At 54.6% G+C, this 22,899-nt stretch overlaps 10 protein-coding genes across 10 annotated transcripts; 9 read left to right on the top strand and 1 right to left on the bottom strand.

Moving 5' to 3' along the window:
- Positions 1–51: 51 nt before the first annotated feature.
- CLAFUR5_13978 (Decarboxylase orsB) lies at positions 52–1,008 on the top strand (the record flags this gene model as incomplete). Its single annotated transcript, XM_047913126.1, has 2 exons — positions 52–138; positions 175–1,008. The coding sequence occupies 2 exons, from the start codon at positions 52–54 to the stop codon at positions 1,006–1,008; spliced, it is 921 nt and encodes a 306-aa protein (XP_047768775.1).
- A 348-nt stretch (positions 1,009–1,356) lies between these two features.
- Positions 1,357–1,854, top strand: CLAFUR5_13977 (uncharacterized protein; the record flags this gene model as incomplete). The annotated part of the gene is made up of 1 exon (XM_047913125.1): positions 1,357–1,854. One exon carries the CDS (start codon positions 1,357–1,359, stop codon positions 1,852–1,854), a length of 498 nt encoding a protein of 165 aa, XP_047768952.1.
- A 1,185-nt stretch (positions 1,855–3,039) lies between these two features.
- Positions 3,040–3,501, top strand: CLAFUR5_13976 (uncharacterized protein; the record flags this gene model as incomplete). The annotated part of the gene is made up of 1 exon (XM_047913124.1): positions 3,040–3,501. One exon carries the CDS (start codon positions 3,040–3,042, stop codon positions 3,499–3,501), a length of 462 nt encoding a protein of 153 aa, XP_047768946.1.
- A 634-nt stretch (positions 3,502–4,135) lies between these two features.
- On the bottom strand, positions 4,136–5,279 carry CLAFUR5_13975 (Nucleoporin GLE2; the record flags this gene model as incomplete). The annotated part of the gene is made up of 2 exons (XM_047913123.1): positions 4,136–4,960; positions 5,016–5,279. The coding sequence occupies 2 exons, from the start codon at positions 5,277–5,279 to the stop codon at positions 4,136–4,138; spliced, it is 1,089 nt and encodes a 362-aa protein (XP_047768954.1).
- Positions 5,280–6,653: 1,374 nt separating this feature from the next.
- CLAFUR5_13974 (uncharacterized protein) lies at positions 6,654–7,184 on the top strand (the record flags this gene model as incomplete). Its single annotated transcript, XM_047913122.1, has 2 exons — positions 6,654–6,822; positions 6,889–7,184. 2 exons carry the CDS (start codon positions 6,654–6,656, stop codon positions 7,182–7,184), a joined length of 465 nt encoding a protein of 154 aa, XP_047768953.1.
- Positions 7,185–8,449: 1,265 nt separating this feature from the next.
- Positions 8,450–8,982, top strand: CLAFUR5_13973 (uncharacterized protein; the record flags this gene model as incomplete). The annotated part of the gene is made up of 2 exons (XM_047913121.1): positions 8,450–8,555; positions 8,609–8,982. The coding sequence occupies 2 exons, from the start codon at positions 8,450–8,452 to the stop codon at positions 8,980–8,982; spliced, it is 480 nt and encodes a 159-aa protein (XP_047768956.1).
- A 446-nt stretch (positions 8,983–9,428) lies between these two features.
- CLAFUR5_13972 (uncharacterized protein) lies at positions 9,429–9,812 on the top strand (the record flags this gene model as incomplete). The annotated part of the gene is made up of 1 exon (XM_047913120.1): positions 9,429–9,812. The coding sequence occupies one exon, from the start codon at positions 9,429–9,431 to the stop codon at positions 9,810–9,812; it is 384 nt and encodes a 127-aa protein (XP_047769156.1).
- A 764-nt stretch (positions 9,813–10,576) lies between these two features.
- Positions 10,577–11,257, top strand: CLAFUR5_13971 (uncharacterized protein; the record flags this gene model as incomplete). The annotated part of the gene is made up of 1 exon (XM_047913119.1): positions 10,577–11,257. One exon carries the CDS (start codon positions 10,577–10,579, stop codon positions 11,255–11,257), a length of 681 nt encoding a protein of 226 aa, XP_047768958.1.
- A 6,478-nt stretch (positions 11,258–17,735) lies between these two features.
- On the top strand, positions 17,736–19,509 carry CLAFUR5_13970 (Developmental regulator flbA; the record flags this gene model as incomplete). Its single annotated transcript, XM_047913118.1, has 3 exons — positions 17,736–17,795; positions 18,025–19,353; positions 19,414–19,509. 3 exons carry the CDS (start codon positions 17,736–17,738, stop codon positions 19,507–19,509), a joined length of 1,485 nt encoding a protein of 494 aa, XP_047768957.1.
- Positions 19,510–20,401: 892 nt separating this feature from the next.
- Positions 20,402–22,210, top strand: CLAFUR5_13969 (Serine/threonine-protein kinase chk1; the record flags this gene model as incomplete). Its single annotated transcript, XM_047913117.1, has 3 exons — positions 20,402–20,419; positions 20,479–20,555; positions 20,608–22,210. The coding sequence occupies 3 exons, from the start codon at positions 20,402–20,404 to the stop codon at positions 22,208–22,210; spliced, it is 1,698 nt and encodes a 565-aa protein (XP_047769051.1).
- Between the last annotated feature and the right edge of the window lie 689 nt (positions 22,211–22,899).

Below are 22,899 nucleotides of genomic sequence, written 5' to 3'. Positions count from 1 at the left end.
GCACTGGTCAAGCCGATGTCGGACCACGCGAAGTCCACGCATCTGTCCGCGATGTTCTTCTCACCACCGACGACCATCTCTTTGCCATCAACATTCTTGGCTTCAATCAGTGCAGTGCTCGGAAATGTCAGCAGCCATGTGTTAGAGCACCTCGAACCCATAAGAAGCATCTAGTTCTCGCTCTCCGCCACGTTCTCGGACGGCGGCAACGTAACTCTCACACGCCTCGCCCAGCAGTCAGCATCCGGCTTGGAAGACCCAGACGGCTGCAGTAAAGCCAACGATGCTATCAAGAAAGCTGTCGATGCCAACCCAAGGCGCTTTGCCGGTTTCGCAGTCATCCCTATGGCATTGCCAGATCAAGCAGCCGCTGAGCTCGAACGTAGTGTCAAGCAGCTAGGCTTCAAGGGTGCTATGATCTGGAATCACCTCAAGGACGGCACTTACTACGATGCGGAGAAGTTCTGGCCAGTCTTTGCGAAGGCACAGGAGCTGGACGCCCCAATTTACCTGCATCCTGCTGCAGCATCACAAGATATCTTCAGCAAGCTGTATGTTGGCAACTACGACGCTGGTACAGCAAGTCGTCTTGGAACCAACTCTTGGGGTTGGCATGTTGATGTTGGTCTACACGTCCTCCGTCTATACAGTGCTGGCCTCTTCGATCGCTACCCCAAGCTGAAGCTCATCATCGGACACAACGGAGAAGGCTTGTCCATGTTCATCGATAGAATCGACTCTACAGGACTCAGGAACGACACGACCTTCAACAAGGTCTGGAACACCAATATTTGGTCGACCACCAGTGCCTTCTTCACTGTCAGGCAATTCCAACATTTGAGACAGGTGTCACCTATCGATCGGATCATGTACAGTGTGGACTACCCATACGGTAACTACACGGCGGGATGGCAATTTGTACAAGCCTTGGCAGATGGAAATGTGTTGACGAACAGGCAGATGGATATGTTCGCTTACGGCAATGCTCAAAAGTTGTTGAAGCTGTGAGGCGCAAGGTATGGATGGAGAAGAATAGAACAGCACCCAATTGACAGTATCTATATCCCGAGCCTGCTCTTTGCGGGCAAGAGACCTATCTACCGCGACAATATCGTGGATCTTCACCCATGACCATCCACCATGAGCGTCATGGGCGCCGGCTCATTTGTGTGGTGATGCTTGCAAGCTCAGAAACATTCAGCTGACATGCGTTTAGGGAAAAGTCATGCTTACTCAGGGGTCAGCTGCTGTCGCAATTCTACGGCTTGCACACGTGGTTCCCTTGTCATACTGAGATACTGTGGCGCGATCTGTGGTGACTGTCGATCAACCACCGCACAAGAAGATAGGGCCGCGATGGGTGTCTATACACGAGGAAATCGACCAATGCTCGGCTTCATGCCGGCCGACTCGCCTTCATACCAAGCCAATAGGTGCCGCCTGCTGGCCAAGCTACCCGCAGAACTACGCCTCGTTATCTATGAGATGGTTCTCAAGAGTACTCGCATCATATCGTGGGAGTGGAACACAAGGACTTGGCGCCGATACTTCCTGGAGCAGCCTGAGTTCCTCCACGTGTACCCACAGATCATGACAGAAGCCCTTCCCATTTACGAGCGGATCCTCCATGCTGAACAAGTCTCATACGAAGAGGAAGCCGATCGGGAGAGAGCAAAGTTCACCGCTCACCACTGGTGGCACGGCCCAGGGTCTTGTCCACATTCCAATGGCATGTGCATCTGGCTAGATGCGAAGGCACAAAGAGCTGAGACTGGTGCTGATGAGGTGAAGCGGTTGGTGAGAAGGGAAGTGGCGTATTGGAGAGGGATACGAGACCGGTTGTTCTGGCGTTGAGGGTGAAGAAACATGCCCTGCACAGAGCAACGCTGCATAGGTCGTGCTTGGTGCGTGCCAAGACGGCGCACTAGTGAGTCATCCCTACGGCAGAGCCCTCACTATGCTCTCAGTCCTTCTCGCCCTCTTGCTTGACAGCCCAAACATACTTACGACAGCACTACACAAAATGGAGCAAGCACTCGCTCGCAGCACTACAGGTGCCCCTTCCAGGATGGGAAACACCACCAACCAAGAGTCTTCCCTACTCGACAGAATCCCAACAGAGCTACGCCTAATGATCTACGACGAAGTCCTCCGACATTCAAACCTGATCACTCGCAGTTGGTGTGATAACTACCTCATATCACGCCCTGCCCTGATCTCAGCATACCCACATCTCCGGCACGAGATGCTGGATATGTACCACCAAAAGCTGCTGCGGGGACTTTCGCGGTATGTAGCGATAGCAACACCGTTCGTCTTGTCTTACGAGAGATATATCGCCCGGACGGGGAGCATAGGAGCGATGAATCCAGGTCGACGACGCTGGATGTGGAGAGCAGCACACGAGGCAATCGACGTAGCGGCGAAGGTCGAAAGGGTGATCGAGAGGGAGATGTGGGATTTGACGGTGTACCGTGGCGACTGCAGAGATTGGGAGCGGCCGTCTTTGATTAATAGATGGGAGCGACATGATTACTTGTACAATGGTATATCTGTCAAGCATGGATATCCAGCAAGTTCTACGCTGGGGCCGCGTTGAGGATAACGTCGCTGCGATTTTGGGCAGTCGACATGGAGTGGCTGAATCTGGCATGGAACCGGAATGATCTCTGGATTATGGGGTAGCTCACCGAACTCGGAGTATCTGCAAGATTTGCGGCGCTTCACGCACGAAGGTTGACTTGAAGCCGCTGCCAGATGCGATCAGTACTCGTTCCGCCGGCGGCCAGGAAGTTTGTAACCCCCGGGGCTATTCACTGAAAGGGACTCCGTCCCTTGTATAAATCGGTCCGTGAACTTCTCTACTGCAACGACTGTTTCCAGCAGCAAACTCGACATTACCACCACCAATCTATTCTCAGACCACCACTCAATGGCTCCGTCCATGTAAGATTCCACAGGCCAAGCTCACGCAGTCGACACAGCCGAGAAAGCGACCTACATACTTGTACCTTGACCGTCACAGCCTCAACATCCACCATGTCTGCCACGATCTCATCAGAGGCACCGAGCCTCACAGAGACAGAGAAGACCAAGTGCCACCTCCTCAACCTTCCCGCAGAACTTCGCCTCACCATCTACGAATTCTACTTCGCGCACACCAATCTCATCGTGCCCAAGACCATCAACATCATTGAGGGCGAGCTCTTTACCTGGACCAGCCCAACCCAAGACCTCGCGGAGCCGGCACTCCTTTCCACCAGCTCTCAGCTGCGCTCAGAAGCACTAAAGCCATACATCAAGGAGCTGCGAGAGGCGAGCGAGGCGCTAGACTGTAAATCCAAGCACGTTTTCGACCCTAACCTCCCGGACTGGCATGGCGGGTGGTATCGACACTACCTTTATCACCAGGTGCTCCTTGGTGATAAGGCTCGAGTGGTGAAGCAGAAGATTAAGGATTTGGAGGAGGAGATGGAGGGGGCTGGGCAGTCACATGCTTAATGCTGTCAATTTGTAGATGAGCGCGGGTTCCTTGGAGACAAGAGAGTCAGAGCATGAGGGATGATGGAAGAGCTCAGAAAATACATCAGTGGATAGGAAGAGGTGATGTGGTCGGCCCTGCGAGACATTACAACGCTTTTGGTTGGGTTTTCGAATTCGGTGCGAGAGCTATAGGCTCGCGGTCGTGGAGATACTCATATCGGTGGCCTGGCCTTACGGCGGCGAAGGGACAACGAGAGGCTGTGAGGCCTCGAGGCCTGGTGAGGAGGCCAATGGAGCTTGCGCTTGGCATAAGATCGGGAAGGGGAATGCTTTCCACTTTTCGTACTTTGACCATCTAATGCTACGCCATTGCGTGATCGTGCCCAATGGCAGAAGAGCGCTTCATGCTACGCGGTTTCCTTGCTCATGGTGATTCTTGATCTTACATACTCTGTCATGCTCCCTACCACCCAAACGCCAGACGCCACGCTCAATGATGCAAGCAAGCCAGCCAGCCAGTACCAAAAGCCCATCCGCAAGCCCAAACTCTAATCCTCATGCCCGAGTCGAGATATGTCACTTTTTGCGTTGGTACTTCTGGCCTGTAGCCGCGCCGCTCGTCAGCAGAGTTTCGCTCACTGCAGCGGAGATTCTACTTCCTCCCAGTCTTGGGGCGTGGCTTACACTCGTCTCCGACGATGGGATGGAGCATGATCTTGTTGGCGTAATCTGGCCTGTTGCCAGTGTAGCCCTTGCTCCAGTCGTAGCTGACGGCGTATGCGAAGATGGTGCCGGTGCTGTTGAAGTCGGTGGAGGAGATGGTGCCGCCTACTTCTGGGTAGCCTTTCAGTCTGTGCTTGGCGTCCTTGTCCCAGAAGTGGAAGGTGCCATCCGCGCCGGCTGTGCTGAAAGTGCCGTGTTGTGGGTGGAAGGAGATGGCGTTGACAGCGTAGACGTTGCTGACGTTGCGGTCGTTGGGAGGGGTCTGTCGGTGGCACTTGAAGGAGAAGTTGGAAGGTGAATCCTTCTCCTCGACGTACTGGATGGCGCAACGTCCCTCGATACTGCCGACCGCGTAGCCAGAGCCGTCGATGAAGCAGCTGACTGTGCGGGTCTGCCATTTGAGAGGCGACTGGATGGTCTTGTAGAATTGGCCGGGGTTGCGGAGGTCGATTACGTGGGTGTGGCGTTCTGCGGTGCCGACGACAAGCATATTGTCATTGCGCATGCTCATGGCGTAGACACGATCGCGACACTCGATGCTCGCCACAGGATTGGGTGTCCGCAGGTCCCAGTACTTGATGGTCTTGTCCCAGCTGCCAGTGACAAGCATGGGCGCTCCGTTGTGCATGAAGGACTCGACGCAGCGGATGGGTTGGTCGTGGGCGGCGACTTGCTGTGCTGCAGCACCGTTGGCGTTCAGGTCGATGATACGGGCTGCTTTGTCGGCACCCGCGCCGAAGACCTTGGTGCCGTCCTGAGAAAGTAGTCAGCATATGTGTATTTGACCATCTCATATGGTTCCAACGTACCCCACTCCAGCAGCAGTTCAAGGCGGGTGCTTCATGGTCGAATGCGACGACTGGCGTGCTTTCACCCCCACCATTGATGGCGTATATGCGTACTTTGTTGTCCCAGCTGGAGGCGGCGAGGTGGTCGGATTTGGGACTGAATCGAATGTCTGATATGCTGTCGGTCGGGGGACTCGTGACTGGTCTGTCGCCGGACAGATCGCCCTGGGTCGGGTTCGAGCTGGCGGAGGAGGTGCTCGATGCCGTGCCGAAGAGGCCAGCCATCGGGCGCTCCGTCTGTGGCGTGGTCGAGAGTGGGAGTCGGGAGGTGGTGGGCTTGATGCGACTGGCGTAGCTATTGTTGACTGGCATCTTGTTAGTCGCGGTGGTGGGGATGTGCTTGTCAGCGGTTCGATGACTTACCCAAGCTCGTAGGAGGTGAGAAGCGAGTGTTGTATGCGAATGCGCGCGTTGGGGGTTCACTTCATTCACTCCGAAAGAACTGATGTACCACTTTCTACCCAGGCGTGCCAGGCAACCTCAGGCTCCAGCGTCGCCACGACTTCTGTCTCACTGCCTGGCCCAAGCTTCCCGCGGCGCACAAAATTCCGGTTGCAGCTTCATCCTCTTTCTCCCTGCAACCGCTCGCTCCAAAAATCGCAGTCAAAGCCCACACACAGACAGCACCTCCGGGCGCTCGTCCATCACACACAGCTTTGGGAGAAAGTCCCCGGACAACCTGTATTCACGACAGGACAGCGGAAACGCGCCGCCACAGAAGCACTTTGCGGCTCATCTCGCGTCAACCTCCATCCTCTCCTACCACCCACCCGCCGTTCGCACTCTCGCTCGGACGCCTCGCTGCTCGGATCATGTCGAGTCTGCGGACCGGTCACTTTCCGGTGGCTGCCTCGCCAGAGGAGACGAGGATATGAGTCTGCGCCGCGGGCTCGGCGGGTCTCTGCTGCAGTGTTGAGGAAGAGAGGGAGGAGGTGAGTGGGATACTGGCAAGAGACAAGTTGGACCCAAGGTTGATGACGAGAACTCTTCGTCGTGGTCGATAGATATGCGATTGCCTGCTCTCGCCGCTGACCCGGATCACTCGAAATGGGTTGCTGGTTGGGACGGGTAACTCGATGGGGCTTATTCTTGATGCGAGGGGTTCACACACTTTTGGGGTTCGATGGACACGCTGCGGCGTGTGCCTGTGCTGTGTCGAAGCAGCCGGACTCGGACAACAACACACGTTCAAGTGATGACACAAAGCAATAGAGTCAAGCACTGAGACTGCGGCGCTGATCTGCGCCTTCACTGGACAGGCGGCGTCGTGCTTTGATGCTACAATTGCCTACGACGGTATCTGATGAACGCTTTACATAGAACATTTTGATAGATTGTCCATCAAAGCGACCTTCACTCACCAATTTCCGTGGTAGGTCTGTGCGCCATTTTCGCTAGCACCACTTATCTCCTGCTTGTCGTTGCCCTTATGGCGCTCACCCCCACCCCCACACTCACCACCACTCTCGCCTCCACGCCGGCATACTCGATCTCACCAACGACGCCAACCTCGTCAACCACACGACGATATCCCCACACCGCGCTCTCGCTCTATAATCAGCGCCACTTTCTAGGACCACCACAGACAGTCAGCTCACCATGGCACAACAAGGCGCCTCAAAAGACACCTGGAAGTGCAGACTGCTCTCGCTTCCAGCCGAGATGGAGAACAAGATCTACCGCTACACCCTCACCACTCCAGAAGACATAGAAATCCGCTCCGCCGCCGATCTGCCCGTCGGGCCCGGACTCCTGCGAACTTGTCGACGTGAGTCTCGAGCGGCGCGCCTCCTGGCTGTGCTCTGTACTGCGATTGCTAACACACTTTACCCAGAGATCCGCCCTGAGGCTATTGGCATCTACTACCACGAGAACGACTTCGCATTCCCCATCCAGAACTTCAACGCCGATTGCTACATCAAGTTCTGCAAGTCATCCAGAAACCGACTAATGTCCAGCCACATCTTCCGCATATACGAGGCGCGCACGGGTTCATGGCCGAACCTTGTGCGATGGCTCAAAGCGTGGTGGGACTATGAGTGTAGGTCGCTTGAACCTCCCGAAAAAGAGCGACGCCAAGGGGACACGCTGTGTTGCCCACTGGTTCGATATCGACCATCGCGTTCGTAACAAACATGCCGCACGCTACGTGGAGTGATGTCGCCGGGCTGCTGGAGAATGTGCGAGGTGTGTTGGGGGCAAGTGACGTTCAGTGGCTTTGAGACCTGCGAGTAATTTTTCCCTCGATTGCATCATCAGTCGGGCAGCGCTACTTGGCTATACGCAAGCGTATTGAAGCAGCGGCCTGCGCTTCGATAGGGAGTCGCAACGCTCAGCGGAAATCAACATTGTCACCAGCCCTTGGATGGGTTGTTGCGTGGAGTCAAGTCATTATACTGGGTTCCAAGTACTCAAGTAAAGTGAAGGAGTTATTCTCTTTCTGGTCATAATTGCGAAGCCGGGAGGCACTCCTGCTTGAGGACTTTGAACTCCTTCCACGCGCTGTTACACCATTGCAGTATCATAGCCCGAAGTTTACCGTGGCCGTATCACCATACAATCAATCGCGATCACTCTGTTGAGTAACAGCATGGAATCACGAAAGGTCGATACGTCGTTGCTACGTACGTATCAAACTACTGAGATGTCCGTCCACGCACACAAGGGGTCGCTTTCAGACTCTGTATTGATACTTCAGCGATGGCGACTTCAGCTATTTTCACACACCGGACAACTGTACTATCTCTCCTCCTCTCTCTCTCTCTCACCGACGAGCCGGAGTCCCAGTCGTTCGTCGGGGCTCTACCGCGGCTCTCAGCGCGCTGTGAACCGATCAGCAGAGTCTGCTTGCGCCCTTGCGGGTATATATGCTACTTGGCTATACTGTCACCATTGGTTGCACCACTGGAGGAAGATTTGTGCTCTGCGCATGGGTAGGAGCTGAGGAATGTTGCCAACGTCCTCGGGGGCGTCAGCCACGCTCGCTGGCAGCTAGCGATTCTCATTAACCTTGTGACTCCCCGGTCCAGTCGTGAGGCGTGAATCGCGGGTACCATGATGACGGAGGTCTGTGCGAAGTCGGGTGTGGTCGATCTGAGTGGACCCTTCGTTCACATGGCATGTCCGTGCGCCCAATTTGCTCGTGATTCTCAATATCTGCGCCATCTCCCGCTCTCCTAGAAACATCATCAGCAAGATAATCGGCAACACCATCGTCAACACCATCAACAGCATTTTCGGCTATAGTTTGAGAAGATATGCAGCTACGAAGCTGCGCGAAGAAAGACTTCGTCTCTCTAGACCAAACACCGCGCCGCATCCGGTCACTATCTACCAAGGCACAACCACAAGCTAGCGACACGAATAATTCGCATCTGCTCGCTCTCCCAGCTGAGATGAGGAATATCATCTACCGCTACGTGCTAGTGGAACAGAGCGCGATTCGGTGCACAGCCAACACCGAACTTCCCACCGAACCGGGCTTGCTGCGCACATGTCGAGGTAACTCACAAGTGACATGCCGACTTCGGTGCCAGACTGACCACCATCTCCAGAAATCCGCCATGAAGCCTCCGACATCTACTTCAAGGAGGACTTTTTCCTTGTCCACATGGAAAACTATGAAGCTGGACAGCTCATTCGGTGGAGCCTAAAGTCAAGACGGCACCTCAGAGCCCACCTTAAGTTCCGCTTCCATGGGCTCAACGCAGGCTCGTGGTCCAATCTTTTAGTATGGTTAGAGGCGTACAACAAGGGCGAAGCCCCCGGCATGGCGCTGCGAGAGCATCGATCTACGCATGTCACGGCCGTGCGAATGTTCGAGATCGTCAGGAAGCAGACGGAGAAGAATGTGCCGTGGGTAGAGATTGCGAGTATTTTGGAAGACATCAAGGTGGCTCTTGGGGCTTCTGGTGTTGCCTGGATCTGAAGCTTTGGACGGTATCGCACAGCTTCCGAGGCGCTAAGGACAAGAAGACCTAGATGTGGGTTTGTATGATGATTCAGGAAGCCAGAAGAATGCGTGATCATGCGCCTGACGAGGAAAGGTTGAGATCACTGTGTAATTGAGGTACGTCTTGACCTAATGTCTGCATACTGATATCTAAACTGTCCGATTGTCTTCTTTGATATTTGCGGTGACATGATTCGACACTAAGTGAATGGAGATTAAATCGATCTATTCACTCACGTGAATGTCTCGTGTGCCGGGCCAAGCTGCCCTCAAGCTTCGAGTATCTCTTGTGCTTTGCTACCCTTGCGACCTTGTTCAATACAACCATCACCTTATCTGATTTCCACCAGCACCACCACATCTCTTCTCCTCCAACACCATCACCACCACCACAGCAGCAGATCACAAAGATCCACGCTATCATGGCCACCGACAGCCGCGACTCGAGACTGCTCTCATTGCCCGCAGAACTCCGCAACAAGATCTACAGGCTCGTGCTAGTAGAGGACAGCGAGATCATCATTCCCCCATGGGGCCCATTGCCCGCTCCTCCGGGCCTACTCGCCACGAACACACAAATCCGCAACGAGGCGAGCTCCATCTATTTCCAAGAGAACAACTTCCACTTTGTGATTTACGAGTCCAACGCCGTCTTCTTCCTGACATTCCGGGACTCCTCCAGAGCCCAGGCATACCATGCCCAGATCAGCCGGGGAATCATTGAGCCTACCTCTCCTTCCTGGGAAAACGCCAAGATCTGGCTACGGGCTTTTTATGATGGTCGAGCACCAAATGAAGGAGATTGAGGCGAGAATTCCGAATTTCCGCGCGCTAGTGCCCTCGCAAGGTTGTTCGACATGGTGAGCAGGTACAAGACTTCCAAGCCGAAGCCGTCCTGGGATGAGGTGGTTGAGCCGCAGCTTGAGACTGTGCGGCGTGCGTTGGCTATGGTCGACACCTCAGGGGTATGGACATGAAGTGTATGGGGCACGGGGAGAAAACATGCGGTGGCGAGGTGTGGCAGGGTACGGAGAAGCTGTAGTGGGCGATGCGAGATGAGGCAGACCTGCAGTGTGATACGACGGTCAATCATGGCCAAGTGGAAAGTGGGAACGAACGCCTGATCAAGGGCTGGTCCTAAGATTGAATGGTGGTGAGCGCGTCGCCCTGACTTCAAAGCACTCTCTTTTCCTCGATTTGGCTGGCATATGGCTGCGTCGTATAGCCCTCAGCGATGTACAGGCAACTCAACGCTTCATAGCATGGATGGGCAACTTGACGGCCTCGGAAATGTAGCTTTAGTTGAATGTATACGCCGCTACAATATACAGACCTAGGGAGTTTTCTCACCTTTCCCTGCGAAACAGCTGCTTTTAGAGCTGAGTAGACATTGGTGTGCCTGGCAGTGTGTTTCCACCGCATCGATAGAACGACATGAGAGAGCGACTCTTGGACTCACGACTCGAGTTCCTGTCCGGGGTCTCATGTAACTCCCACAGTGTACTCAGGTACTTGTGGCCAATACATCTGCTGGTGAGGATGAATGCATTCACTCACATGCAAACGTCGCATGTGTCGGCAGCCGCTGCCGAGCTCACATCCCCAGCAAAAGTCCTTTCTTTCTTCAGCTTGTTTCTTGACAATCGAGCACATATCACCGGCAGTCCAACAACAAACAGCAAAGAGGAACGCAACCATGGCCAACGACAGCCGTAACTCGCGACTGCTAGGTCTTCCCGCCGAGCTGCGAAACAACATCTACAGATTGGCGTTGGTTGAAGGCGAAATCATCACACCAGCTCAGGGCTCAATGCCGTCCGTGCCGCCACTCCTCAGCACCAACAGACAGATCCAGGCAGAAGCTGCCTCAATCTATGTCCAGGAGAATATGTTCGCCTTTGACATAGACAACCTGGACGGCAGCAAAGTTACCGAACTCTGTTCCGCAGCCCTCGTTCGACGTCACAGACGGGTGCGGACGGGAGTCGACCTAGAAGAGCCGCATTCGAGCAGCTGGTCAAACCTCAAGATCTGGCTGCGTGCCTTCTACGCCAAAAGGTCTCTAAGACTAGCGTTGACCGATCGGGGCCCAGATTTCAAGAGGTGTGCCGCTGCTGGGCAGCTCTTTGATGTGGTGGGCAGATTCATGGACATGAGCCCAAAGCCAAGCTGGAATCATGTCGTTGAGTCACAGCTCGAGAGCATGAGACTCGCCTTGGCTGCTGTGGACACTTCCGGCGTATGGAGCTGAGTGAGTCAGTATCAAGGAACAGATGCGACGGGGCGAAGAACGGAGGAGACATGTGAAAAATAAGCGGACTTGGAACGAGGATGTCAGGCCCAAGCCTTGAGTTCATCCCCAGGGTCAGCAGATGGCTGGACATGAGTCCGATATCAGAGACTTCGTGTGCTGCGAGGGAAGCGAATGAGAGCAATCCTCTACCCTTCACCTCTACGTGTCCCTTACCTTTCAGCTGCGGAACGTGACAGGCCTGCGTCGTCGTAATCCTAGGCGCTTCGATAACATCAACCACTCTAGGTCAACCACTCTAGGGAGCGTCAGCGCAGTATCACATACCCATGACCCCAAGAGTGAGGTCCTTCCACGCACCGCTCGATGTCACCTCGAGCTATCGCCTCTCATCGGTCAAGCCGGAGCACGGTCTATCCATCCAACATCTTTGGCCTCACAGCATTCCTAAGGTCAGACCAAACGTCTCACATTCGCTGAAGGATCCGGACAATGAGACAGATTTGTACACCAGACGGGGCTTTCGCCACGTACGGTCTTTGTCTCCGAAACTCTCAAAGAATCTTTGAACCCCAATCCTGTTGATCCTGATGACGGCGAGACGGGCGTTCTGGTCAATCTCAGTCTTCTGCCAGTCGGCGATGCTGCCGTTTATCGGTTTCCTTGGTTGATGGAGGGTATTCTTGGTGGTGTTGTTGATATTTCTACGACTGCACGTCAAACCCCGGCCGGAGCGAGGCCCCCGTGGTTCTAAAACCCGTCGCTTGTAGGAGTGTCTTTCAACTAGGCGTGAGCTCCGGCTGGGCGATTGGCTTGGGCTAAGAACTGCGGTGTGCTGGTATCTGAGTTGGGGCACTTTATTTGGCTGATCCTTCGAGGTGACCTCATGAGATTTCCGTGACCTGCTACAACATACGTGATGAACACTGCAAAGCGTTCGAAGGTCGCCTTCGACCGATAGCGGAGTGCTCATAATGCGTCCGTTCTTAAGAGCGAAGTGTTCGGCGTCATGAAAATCTGCCACGATTGAGCCGATGCTCGTGGCAAGTGTATCGAAGCATTAGCTGCAGTGTCGTGGAGCAATCCCACAACGCCACCAGTGCTTGAGCATGCTATAGCTCCGCTGACGTCTCCGCAGTTCTCCATTGCGGTGCGTTGAATTGATGGAGGAACTTTACATGTTTGCGATTTTGCGCTGGCAGAAGATGATGAAGCCATCGCGCTTCAACTCAGCGAGAATGAGGCGGAGCATTGACGCGTCTTACCATGTAAATCAGAGCATCGTTGCCATCAGGAGACCTGCTGATTGGAGAGCCAGAGACTCACTGATGCGCACCACCTGTTCCGAGATGTGCATAGGCCTTCTTGGTCACCGATTCGGCATGTCCCGTGCTTTCTGTCAGATGGCTGTGTACCCATCAGGTATGCCCGAAGACGATCGCGCAGCGCCTTGTCAGCCCCGGGCTGAATGGGTACATCGTCGTTAAGCGACCTCGTCGGAGTACTTTGCCAGAATTTGCTCGTTGTTAAGAAAAAGTTCTCTACACGAGAAGATGTGACACTTGACTTCAGGCCGCGTGAGGTTGTTTGCCATTCTCAGATCTTGACAAACGGAAATGGCCTAGTCTCCAGCTGTGGAATCCAGTCTCATGCTGCATTAATATGAAGGAAGCTCGCAGCACAGCTGCTTTGGCGAACAATTGGTCGCTCGGAGGCGATCCGAGGTGCCCAAGATTGACAGGCTGCAGGTAGTGGTGTGCAGCGAGTGCCGGTGCTGTTGGTTGATGCAGCTAGAGACACGAGTGCTGATGATCTTCAAGCACTTGTGTATGATCATGTCATCCAGCAGGAGGGGGAGCTTCGAGCACATGTGGAGAGCGTGAGCAAGCTCCGAACACGATCGGGAAAGTTTATGCCAAGAGCAGCAGGATGAAATAGACTTTCAGCGGTAAGCGAGTCCTACTTGACCTGCCTCTTTGGGCATCGCCATGTGCGCGCGATGGATGTGTGAAATTCGCGTGCTCGGGCGTGCACATCACATGCTCGGCGAGTGTGACTAGAGATCCTTAGCGAAGCCTGGCAGTGTTATAGGGAGTGATCTTCACGACCGGAGTGCCAGTACTAGATTTCGCTTTGCTCGTTGTACCATCTTTCCGTCTTTGGCTATGGTATACGATCGTGCAGAAGGTGGAAGTTTAGCAGCCACAAGATCGTTCTATGTTCTCTGGTGGCGCGAAGGTGTCATTATCGTCAATATGGTGATACCAACAACATGCAATGGCTTGCTGTCAACAGGCGATGCTGTCGTTTGTTCATATGGCACAAATTCGGGAGCTGAAGGCGCTACCCATGATGGTGTTCGGCCGATCCCAATCCTGTCGACGTGACAGCGGCTTCGTACCTGCCCTCTCATAGACCTGACGTGTGCTTTTCGCCCATGATAGCCAGGAATGTAGCCAGGAACCAGTGATCCGCGCATCATCGACACGTGGTAGAGAGAGCATGCAATATCCTCTGCACTACAGCAGTAGTGGGTCACTGCTGCCTCACAGGCCGCATTTCGGCGTGGGCTCTGTGAGAGCGGTCTGTCGGAAGCAACTGCTGATTTTGCTAGACACGAAGTCGTGAAACAAAGCATTGACTTGACGAATGATCCAGCGGTATCGGACGGTCCAAACGCGGTTGATGTTTCTAGCCGGGAGCGAACCTCGAGCGAACGCACCCTTCAAACAGTCGCTTGCAGATGTTGTGCGGCCGCTACCACGTGCTGAGCAGGGTGGTTCGTCTTTTCGACTCGGCATCTTACAGCATGATGGCATCAAAGCATGGATCTCCCATCAGCGATCCACATCGCCTAGAATGAAATTAGCAGGTGTGTTTCTCTGATAGGACTAGATGGATGTACGTCGAGCTTAGGCGCATGGTTAGTGTCAGCTTGCCACGTGGTCCTCCAAGGTTTCGAACTCTGCCTGCAGCCACGCGGGCTCGAAGTGCGTCTTACCGTACGTGCTGATGAGAGTGTTGCGTTGGATATGTTAAGTTACGGCCGCGAAGATGCCGAAGAGGCGGCAATAATAATGGCAGAGCGGCAGCAGAACATGCAACCTTGAATACCAGGACTTTCGGCCAGCGTGAACCGCTTGCGAATTCGTGGTACCCGTTAAGCATGGCTTCGGTGGCTTTGATCCTGCTCACCAAGAGGCTGTTTGGCCCGTTTCACTATTTTGGGGCGTGAGCTCATCTTACACAGACGCCTGCCAGCGAGTGCTTCGCAGCACGACGCGTGCTGTCCGACCAAGCTGAAATTCTCCGAGCGGCTACCAGACTGACGGAGCTTTGAAGGGTAGTACTGTCCTTCGTGAGGAATGCCGGACTTGCTCGCGCGGTTCTCTGGCAAGTCATGCTGTGATCGTTCGGAGGAGTATACCCACATGCTCGGGGATGTCGGGGCGTCGGACTGCTATCAACACGTTGGACGACAGGCGGCACGCTGCAGCGCAATTTCAGACACGAGGTTGTAGGGATTGTCATCGGCACAAGCACATCATCCTTTGACATCGTCGGCTCGTGACACCGCTTATCGTGGTAGCAGCTTGCTGACAGCTCAGTGGCCACGGGAAATGTCCGGGAGCAGCACAACACGACGGAAGGCTGGCAGGCAGAGGGGAGGCATGTCTGTGTGCAAAGGTGGCAGTCTCCCGCGGAAGCAATTTCATGGATGCCGCAGGCTGCAGCATGAGAGCCAACTTCATGGAACGTCCTAACGTGTATGTTCGTACATGGCCAAGCGCAGAGGACTGCAATCCGTGCTGTGATCGAGAATCACCATTGAGAAGCCAGCACAGTTAGTACGAAAGGCGGCAGAAGACGAAACACAATCTCATTTCTTCGTTACCTAAGGCGATCCAAATAGAGATGTGGCTTCACTTTAGAAGGGCCAGGGAGGCTCGAAAATATTTCTAGCGCGGTAGATCGCGGCAAGCACGGCAAGCAGAGTTGCTCGAGCCTAGCTGGATTTGCCAAGCACATGAGTATTGCATAATGGACAGTCACGCAGTCTTCGTATGCCAATGGTCGAGACTATCAACGTCGCCGTCTGGCACTGTCAAGCGCAAGCAAGGCACTTGATTGATCGCAATGCAGTGCATGCAGCGCACACGGGTTGTAGAACGCCACGATGCGCCGAGACTTCGATGGGTTGATGGCTGCCACGTGCGATGGCGGAAGCCGGGCAGAAAGCAGGAACACAGTGTGCCACGCTGCCGCCATTTGCGCGGCTCCGACTTTTGCCCACACAGCTAGCACTTGCCGAAGAGTTAGGGCACATTTTGGAAGGTCGCACAGGCTTGGTGCCACGCGTGATTTGCTCCATCGAGGAACCCATGTTCTTGTCAAGTCGCCGACCGCAGTCTGAACAAAGCGGACTCAACAGCAACGTTGGGGACTCTTTGCAGATGGAAATTTGCTGCGCCAGCAGACCACATGTTCCTGCCGGAAGCGGTGTCGAGGATGAGGTTACATCGAGGTAACGCTGTATCGTGACCGAGGCAATCGCGAACTGCGTGAGTGGTCAGCATCGCAATACGGTCTAGCCAAGGCGTTATAGGCGCATCTGCGACTCCCGAAAGAGCTGTAGATGTTAGTCAGACCTCCTCTAGGCAGTACTAATGCGCTGAAATGGCGTTGCGCCGTCATCTCGCATCGGTCTATGATGACCTTTCGAGAACACGGCCGCGGAGATCATGGCATCAGTGGTGCTCTCTTTCAACGGCCAGTGCACGACTCGCCGGCGCTGCATGTTCTGCATGAGGATGGTGTGCGTTCCTCGCGTGGCCGCCATGCACTGTCATGCCAGTGTGCAGCTCAACACGAGGTCGAGACCGAGACGTGTGCCGTTTGCAACGCAGTCCTCTGTCTCGAGTGGCTGCTAAGACCGAGAGAGCGGAGCGGATGGTGAGGGAAGTGACAAAGAAAACGTGAGCGTGAGCTGCCGGACAGCGTGATCCATGGCATAGCGTGGCCGTCGGCGAGGATAGCTAGCCTAGCGCAGATGGCTGGTTCGTCGACTTACGTGAACAATGCTTGTGGCCTTGGTGAAACGAATGCAAACAAAGCCGGCCAAGCACTGCACACGACGATGTGCGTTCGGGACGCCGCTTTCACTCGTGCTTGTCGTCGTTTGCGGTATGCCGCTGGGCAGGTACCGTAGCAGTACGCTCGAAGCGCTGCGCACTGCAAGCAGCAGGGCTCATTTGGTCTTGGGCGTGAGCCTGCTTGCGCAGACACTGCCAGAGCACCCTGCAGCGGCTGTCTGAGACGGAGGGCCTTTTGAAAGCGTGTTAGTTTCGTACAGACAGCCTACGGTGCGCACAGTCAGTGCCAGGCCAGGCCAGCGACAGCGACAGCGACAGCGACAGCGGCAAAAGTGTAGGCACGGAGAAAGCACAGCACTGGTCGCGGGCGTGAGCATTGATCGGCTAGGAGGACCCCAGGCGCCGTTGTGCGGTGCCACAGCTCGCACGGCATTGGTCGATGCCCACGAGTCTGATCCTTGCCGCAGGGCAGCACGGATGCTAGATCAGCGCAATCTGACCACGCCGTGCACGCCAGGCTTGGGGGCAAAGGTTAGCCTGCACTGCTAGCACTGCTCGTCGCCCTATCCTGGCAAGCCCCACTCGTCTGTTACTTCAAGACTGCCATGACATCCGCCGTCTGATATGCTGCCCGCTGGCACATCCCGCATTCCCTATCACCACCGCACATTCCACCGTCGCTCCCAGCAGCCAAGCCCACGAGGCACCACGCCACGAGTCAATCGCATGCGCTACACACGTTGTCGCTCACACTAGAACCATCCTTCCTGACGTAACACGACACCCAGCACCGAGCATACTATTGCTCGACTGCCGGCACCACCGAAACCGAACCTCCGCTGCAGCACACCACCTGCACCACGACACGAGCACCGACTCTCAACCATCGCCTTGCCTCCCCACCTACGAGCACCTCCTCCCGTACGACATCGGCAGACGCAGACGCACCCACAGTCTCGCTCTGTCCGTCCACACTCCTACCTTGACACACATCCGCAGCCGCCAAAGTGGATACCCGAACGAGACCGTCTGCTGCGAGCAAGTCCAAGGCTCATTCCCGCCTGGCATTTTTTGGGCGCCACACGTTTCGTGCGATTGTGTCGACCAGCGAGGCTCCACCACGAGGCGAGACACTGCCACGAGTGCCTGTCTCGCCCTCGGACAGCGGCTCTGAGCAAAAGCCGTCTGGCGCTTCGACACGGTCTAACACATCGTCTGAGACAGCTCTCACCGACGAGGCGAGCAGTGATATAAACGCAGTGGTGGGCGAAGAAGAGCGACGAGCCGGCTCCACCGACGCTGCGAGCTGGCTTGATAACGAGCAAGCATTCGATCCGCACAGCATCGGCGAGGACGAGCGCCATCTCTCGAAAAGTCCACGCACGATGCACCAAACATCATCGAAATTGCTCAGAATGACGGACGATGATCGGCCATTCACCAGGGTATGTCCATTCCGGGTCAGTCCAAGCAAACATCATTCCCAGGCGTAGTGTATCCCCCCTTTCGCGTTTCTCCCATCCTTTGCCATCTTCTGCGGACGCGGTTCGTACACCATGGCCGATTCTGCAGAAACAGGTGATGACAAAAGAAGGCGTGGCGCGATGCGATCTGGTGTACACATGTCTCTATATGTCGCTGTCTGTAAGAACACTGCTGACACCGCATTTGCAGGACTTCAAGGACCTGTTCAGTACACTCATGGTCAGTCTGCCTCTGGGGCCACATCGCGTGCGCTTCTCCAGGATAGAGCACACTTTCACAACATTAGAGTTGACCACGAATCTGGGATCTCTCAAATTTTCGCAATCCAACCGAATGCCTGACCCCAAGGATACCTCACGGATAGTAACCACCACGACCACCACAACATTCTCCATGGCGAGAGAAATGGCAAAATCTGTTTGCCAGCGGTTCCTGGATGCGAGATTCATCGAGTCTGTGGACGGCAAGACAGACTTCTCATCGAAGAACTCGGTATGGCAGCTCACACCCAAAGGCATGAACATCTTGTCACGATTCTGCCAACGCAACGGCATCGCCCAAAGACATGTCAACGATCTCCTAAATTCGCCGCGAAACATCATGCAGCTGGTCACCTTGGAAAGAGATCCCGAGACCGACAAGTTGAGCTACGACCAAGCTGTGATAGACATTATTTTCCGACGTTTCGCTGGTGACACTGGCCCCAACCTCAAGGTGGGCTCGTCATCATCAGATTCCGATTCGAACAGCGATTGCGTCAACGGCATTGCGGGTGTAAGGATGGTGCGTGCTAAGCGAGGCGACAAGAATTCACCCTATGTGTTCACAGGCATCGCTGCGTTCGACTGGTTGATGGAATGTTGCACGACAGTCGACAAGCGAGAAGTTTTCGACATCGCCAATGCGTTTCTCAACGCCGATCTCATCGAGCTATACATGGCCGACCGATCACAAAGCAGTAGTCAAGCGTCACAAGCAACTGGGTTCCGAGCATCAAAGTCTGTAACCTACGCTGTGACGATGAAAGGCATGATAGTCGCTGGGTGGGTTGCGAGTCCAACCGGTACGGCGAACGGCGAAAGAACCGCCGCACCTGTCAAGCCGACAAATGGTGTGTCTCGCGACTCGAACACCAACCGCATGACTGTCATTATTCGGGATCCGGCTCTCCGGCTACTTTTTAGGGAATACCTCAGAGAGACTCACTGCGAAGAGAACTTGGCATTTTATGTGGAGGTGAAATCGTTTCTCGCGGACTACGAGCGGGCAAAGCGCGGTCCAGCAGCACCCAGGCAGGATACGATCAGGGAGACCCTCGCGTCCGCCTACAGCCTTTACAACGCATTCCTTGCACCAGGCTCACCATGCGAGCTCAACATCGATCACACCCTACGAAATGCTCTTGCCGGTCGCATGACCCGGTCAGTCGGTGAGGACGAACAGCTGATCAAGAGCCTGGACGAGGTCGCTGCCCTCTTTGACCAGGCACAAAGCAGCGTGTTCAAGCTCATGGCCAGTGTAAGTTGCCACTGACTCGGTGCTGTGTGTTCTGCAGACATTTACTGACTCATGCCACAGGACTCGGTGCCAAAATTCTGCCGCGACCCCAAGTATGCTGCTGTCCTCCGTGAGCGAAAGCTCGAGAACATGATTGCAGCAGTCCAGATCAGCTAGGGATTGAAGGCGGATCCTCTGCACCTCTCACGATCGTCCAATGATTTGTCGTCATCATGATTTGACATGGCCAATAAAACGTGGCATGTCACTGATCAGGCTTCATCCCGGGATGCAACTCAGGAGCTTCCTCCATGAAAGACGACACTTGCAGCACTGACAAGTGGCCGCGTGGTCAACTCAAATACACAAAAGTCTGATGTGCTGCTTGCACTGGCCGTTCCCGACGACTCCTGGACACGACCTGTCCCGAAAGTCACTACTGCGACCGACCGAAACGAAACGGAGAATACCAAGAGTTTGTCTCGCCTTTCCCAAATACCCATGCATGGGAAAGGCATCGTTGCTTTGCTCCGATTCTGGATTACAGCGTCAGGCGTTCAGGAGAACCTACTACAACTGCATTGGCGATGGCGTTTTCCTTTTTGTTGCTTTGGATACAAGAGTGTGACTTGGATGAGATGAAGAATTGTGCTGTACCTTTACACCTACGATGGCCTGCAGCATACTCCATCGCGTCTGGTAGAGTAATACGGGGATTTGGGTATGTGGCCGACGACACGAAGCATATGGGAAATGCACGCGCTACGGCAACGCTGGGAACCTGAGCATTCGGACTCGTGTATAGTACTGAAGACAGTGAATGGAAACATGCTCTATATCAATTTCAACGTGCCTCTGCTTCATTCACATGCCGCCGCGATGTTCTGCCGCCTAATGGAAAATCATGTTGTCATGGAGGCGAAGCGCGCCGCACTACGCGCTTCATTAAACGCGCTTCGCGTCTACCTCAAGCTCAACTCTTGATGCTTCACACCAACTGACTTGCACATTTCGCAGCTTCTTCCCTTTCCAGTCTTGTTTCGTATTTCCTGTTTATGTGCTAGAGGAGATGGGAGGCCCGCCGAATGTAAGTGCGGGCAGTTGTAAGCGCCGGCTTGAACCTGCTAACCTCGATTCTCGCGACAGTCGCAAGCAGCACCTCTGCCCAGCAATCTCCCCTTTCGCCTGGTCTCAAAGACAATTGGATCAGGCGCGTATGCTTCGTGAGTGTCGATGCAAGTACTCGCGCTGATCTCGCTACTGACATCATGGTAGAATACGAAAAGCAATACCTCTAAAGTCGTCCACTCCAGTCATCGCGGTCAAATTCATCAACAAAGAGCACGCATTCAAGCAGGGAAAACTACGGCCCAAGCAATTGCAGATCGAACTTGCATTACACTCTTCAGTATGTCCCCATCAAAACATCATCAAATACATCAAGCACGGAGACGATGAAAGATGGGTGTGGATGGCTCTCGAGCTGGCTGAAGGCGGTGATCTATTCGACAAGATCGAGGCCGACGAGGGCGTGGGCGAGGATGTGGCACACTTCTACTTTACACAGCTTGTCAGCGCTATCAGCTGGTGTCATGGCAAGGGAGTGGCCCATCGTGACATCAAGCCAGAGAACATGCTGCTCAGCGGAGAAGGCGACCTGAAGTTGGCGGACTTCGGACTGGCGACCAAGTTTTTGAATGAGAAGACGAACGAGAGGAAAACCTGCGCTATGGTCTGTGGGAGTCCGCCGTACATTGCGCCAGAGATCTTGGCTGTCGGCCATCGAAATCAGAAGCGCAAGGAAGGGCAGGACAAGATAGGGTACAATCCACAAGTCGCCGATGTGTGGTCATGCGCCATTGTGCTCTTCGTCCTGCTGGTCGGAAACACGCCGTGGGACTCGCCGGTCATGGAGGAGAGCTACGAATACCACGATTATGTCTCGAGTAAAGGCAAGCCGAGCGATGAGCTGTGGAGTAGGATACCATCAGAATCGCTGAGCCTGGTGCGAGGCATGCTGAACATCGAGTCAAGCGAGCGCATGACGCTGGACAATGTACGAAAGCATCCATGGTACACGCGAGAGAATCCTCACATCAACATAAAGAACGGCAAAGCGAAGAACCCCATGGCACTGGCCACACAGATGCTGGAGTCCCTCCGCATAGACTTCAACGCACCAGTGCAATCGTCGCAACGGCATCGTGGACCCGCGCATTCACAAGACGACCGCATGGACATCGACAGTAATAAATTGCAACCAGACTTTTCACACTTGGCATCTACGCAGCCGGAAACTCCAGTCACAGAGGCGACTTTCGACTGGGAGGCACCGCCACGTTTAGGAGCCGGTATCAGCGCTTCACAACCTCAGGCTGGACACGAACGAGCCCATGCGGTAATGACCCATCCCACCAGACAAGACCTCCTCGACCTCTTCAACGAAGACCCGTCCATGTCGCAGTTCTGCCCGACACCTTCAGTACCTCTCACCCTAACCCAAGCGGCAAGAAACTTCAAAGACATCATGCCCTCACACTCCCTCGCGCGCTTCATCTCAGCGCTGTCGTTTGCACAGCTGCTCCCGATGCTGATGTCCGCCCTACATCGAATGAACATCCCCGTAGCTGCACCCTCACAGGCTGCGCTCGAGGGCAAAGAGGATGCAGTCTCACTGCGTGTCAAGACACTGGATGCACGACAGCAGCAACTTCACGGCATGCTGATTGTGGAGCGTATCAGCATCCCCGGACAGAGTGGCCTGGATGTGTTGGAAGTGCGCTTTGTCAAGGCAAAGGGCGATCCTCTCGGATGGAGGAGATTGTTCAAGCAGATTGTGGTGTTGTGTAAGGACGGAATTGTGGTACCGAATAATTAAGGCGCGCAGATCTGGATCATGCAGATTATGCTGGGATGGTCGATGCAATTGGGTTACGAGACACGTGGACGAAGCTTTATGAGGTTATGAGCGTGGCAGGCTGGCAGCTTGGATCAGAGCACGGTAGATCACGGAAGTGCGGACAAGGGGCGTTTTGTGATGGCCTGATCTTGAGGCCTTTGGGCTTGGTACCTGGACAACTTGAAGTGAGCATCCGGAGATGCACAGCTTGGCGGTAGTCGCGGCAACCAGAACGAACCATGAGGCGCACTTCTCCACTATCTCCAAGATCAGGAGAAGGCATGCACAAGCTACCCTTGGCAGTGGGCTAGCAATACACCAAGCCATCCGCCTCTTCCACACCGCCCAGCATTTCTCAAGATCCCCCATCTAGCCAACAAAATCTCACCCATACCGGCACCTAGCCCGGAGGCCCAATAATCCTAGCACTCAAGTGAGCCCCAAATCTAACACAGCCTCCCTAAAAACTCTATAACCGCCCCCCCCCCCAGCTCCTGCCATGAGCTGAGCAAGGGTCAGCCCTTGTCAACCACAGCCTTCCGAACCATGAGCTTCATCCCTGCTTGGAGGTTGCGGAGAAAGCTTATATGCTACTTCTGGCAGCCCTCGATCCTGGGACTGGACTGACTGACTGACAGCGATGAGATGTGATGGTGGCGTGGATTATG

This window comes from Fulvia fulva, chromosome 12 (genome assembly GCF_020509005.1).
Source record: "Fulvia fulva chromosome 12, complete sequence".
In the NCBI taxonomy this organism is placed as follows: domain Eukaryota; kingdom Fungi; phylum Ascomycota; class Dothideomycetes; order Mycosphaerellales; family Mycosphaerellaceae; genus Fulvia; species Fulvia fulva.
This window is presented reverse-complemented; position numbering and strand designations above follow the sequence as displayed.